Here is a 2211-nt window from a genome sequence, read left to right as displayed (position 1 = left end):
AAATGTTCTAATTATTACCAAGTGTTATATATAAAATTATTTTCATTTCTCTTTGACCTGTTTGGATATCACTTTAGAGGACCAATAATTTTAGTTTTTAATATTGAATCTACTTCATTTTAGTGCCCCCAAGAAATCACTTCAGTGTACATAAAGCATATGCTGATGCCCTCGTGAGACTTTTAGCAAAGGAAGGAGCATGTATCTATTTTTAACCTTGCTATCTGGAACAGTGTCATCAAATATTCCCTCTAAAGATCCTTTATGGAATCAGCTCTCTCACTGAACATCCGACTGAGGCTACAAGCCACTAAGTGGCTGACTTACGCTAATTTATTACAGCAGCGATTGGAAAATAATACACCCAATGAATCATTAACACACGTGGTTCAAAGCTGACTGTGGGCAGCTGGGCAGAGCTCCCCTTGCTGAATTACTCATTCATCCATTCATCCTGTAGAATGTAGTAAATGTAATACAAACATTGACTGAGTACCCACTAGGTATCAGACACTGTTCCGGGCACTAAGGATGCAGGAATAAGTCAGAGACTAAAAGCTCTGCCCCCCAGAAGCTCTGTCCTACCAAAGGCAAAGGACAATCAATAAGTAAATTACCTTGTGCATTGGCAGTGAAAAGGACTAAGGAGAAAAATAAAGCAGGAAATTGCTAGAGAAATAAACCAGGCTCTTCCTGAAACTCAGGGCTCCCCCTTCCCTGTTTGGAAGGACATCACAGACCAGTTCCTGAGGATATCTCTTCTGCTTGTGCTTCCGCAACAGAGCCATCCTGTTCCTCCCGTTCCTCCACCCCCGCACTGCCTAAGGAAGTGCCCAGCCCAGCCTTGGTCCAGCCCCAGCCCCAGCCCACAGCCTTCATTCCCAATGGGAGCGGCCACTCTGACTTCACATTTGCCCTCAAATGTTAAGTCAAACCAACATCCACCATGGAAGCAAGAGATCTTTCATCCCACTGCCTTCTCTCTATCTTTCATGCTCCACTTAAGGAATCCAGCCTCATGCCCCCTTCTCGCCCCACAGCCTGATCCCATCAGGAAATATGCTGGAGTTCCAGACAGGCACATCTGCCTTCTAGGAGTTTTGGAGGACAGAATGCATCTCCCTTTCCCCACCTCCTGCTGAAGCCCCTCCTCCATCCCTCTGAATTGGGGAACCAAGCCATACAGCAGTTTACAATCAGACTCTTCCAGCCGCTCAGCCAGTGACCCACGCTCCTTCCCCTACATAACCTCCCCCACTGCACCTGATCAACAGAGTCCTGGATGCTCTCAGATGCCTGTTGGGGGGAAAAGAAGGGTAAATGAGGAAGGCCAAAGAATGCATGTCGCCCCACCTTGCTCGCCCACTTGGTCCCTCACCCACTGGGCTGCCGCCCGGATGCTCTCAGTTTTGGTGACATCCAGGAGGGTGGTCTGCAGACGATAGGAGGTATCCTGGAGAAGCTTCTGGGCCCCCTCCTCACTGAAGCAAGCAGCCAGCACCCTCATGCCCCGATCAACCAGCTGCCGAGCCAGCAGGTTCCCAAAGCCCGAGTCGCAGCCAGTGATGAAGACGTACTTCTCTGAGAGGTTTCGTACCAGGTTGCAGTTCTTGAACCAGCGGTACATAAAGGAGAGGTCCGTGAGAGCCGCCATCGGGCAGGAGTGGGGAGAGGGCCAAGACGGAGCTGCCTGGAGACAGAGGAGGCTCTTCCCCTCAGCCCCCAGCTGGTAGTCTGCTGCAACCTGCGGGGAAGAAGAGCTCGCCTCCCTTCTACCGCTTGCCACAGATGCAGGGCCCTGGGTGAGACACTCTAATTTTTATAGGTGGCTGCATCAGCACATCAATTAGCCTCGATGCAAGAAATTCAAGTCCAACCTGAAGCCTTGTCACCTCTGAAAACTCTGGTGGCTACCTCTCTCTCTCTCCCAGGAAGATGACGGCATGGAAAGAAATACACCAAGCGTGATGGAGGTGAGAGGCACCTCATCTGGTTGGTGGGCTCTGGGGTGGGTGGGTGGGGGGCGGAGAGGTTGGGGGGGGGGAGAGGAAAAAAAGATTGAGGCAAAAGAGTACCCTACCCCCTTGGCCAGGGACCAAAATAATTTGTCATAAGTGCAGGCATGTAAATAAACGTAAATGTTATCCTCAGGGAAAAGTAAGGCAGATTCATGTAAGTCCAACCGAAACAAACAGAATGCTGTGTGTTCCA

General features: G+C 50.0%; 1 protein-coding gene across 1 annotated transcript in view; it reads right to left on the bottom strand.

The window, feature by feature from the left end:
• SDR9C7 (short chain dehydrogenase/reductase family 9C member 7) overlaps nt 1-1654 on the bottom strand; it is a 13375-nt gene extending 11721 nt beyond the window's left edge. Inside the window, exon 1 of the mRNA XM_004700540.4 lies at nt 1354-1654. Within this exon, the coding sequence (XP_004700597.1) occupies nt 1354-1654 (301 nt within the window). The remainder of the gene's footprint in view (nt 1-1353) is intronic.
• Between the last annotated feature and the right edge of the window lie 557 nt (nt 1655-2211).

This window comes from Echinops telfairi, unplaced genomic scaffold (genome assembly GCF_000313985.2).
Source record: "Echinops telfairi isolate 266 unplaced genomic scaffold, ASM31398v2 ScPeMD7_2;HRSCAF=8, whole genome shotgun sequence".
Lineage (NCBI taxonomy): Eukaryota > Metazoa > Chordata > Mammalia > Afrosoricida > Tenrecidae > Echinops > Echinops telfairi.
The sequence above is the reverse complement of the archived record's forward strand: the minus strand, read 5'-3'. Positions and strand labels throughout refer to the sequence as shown.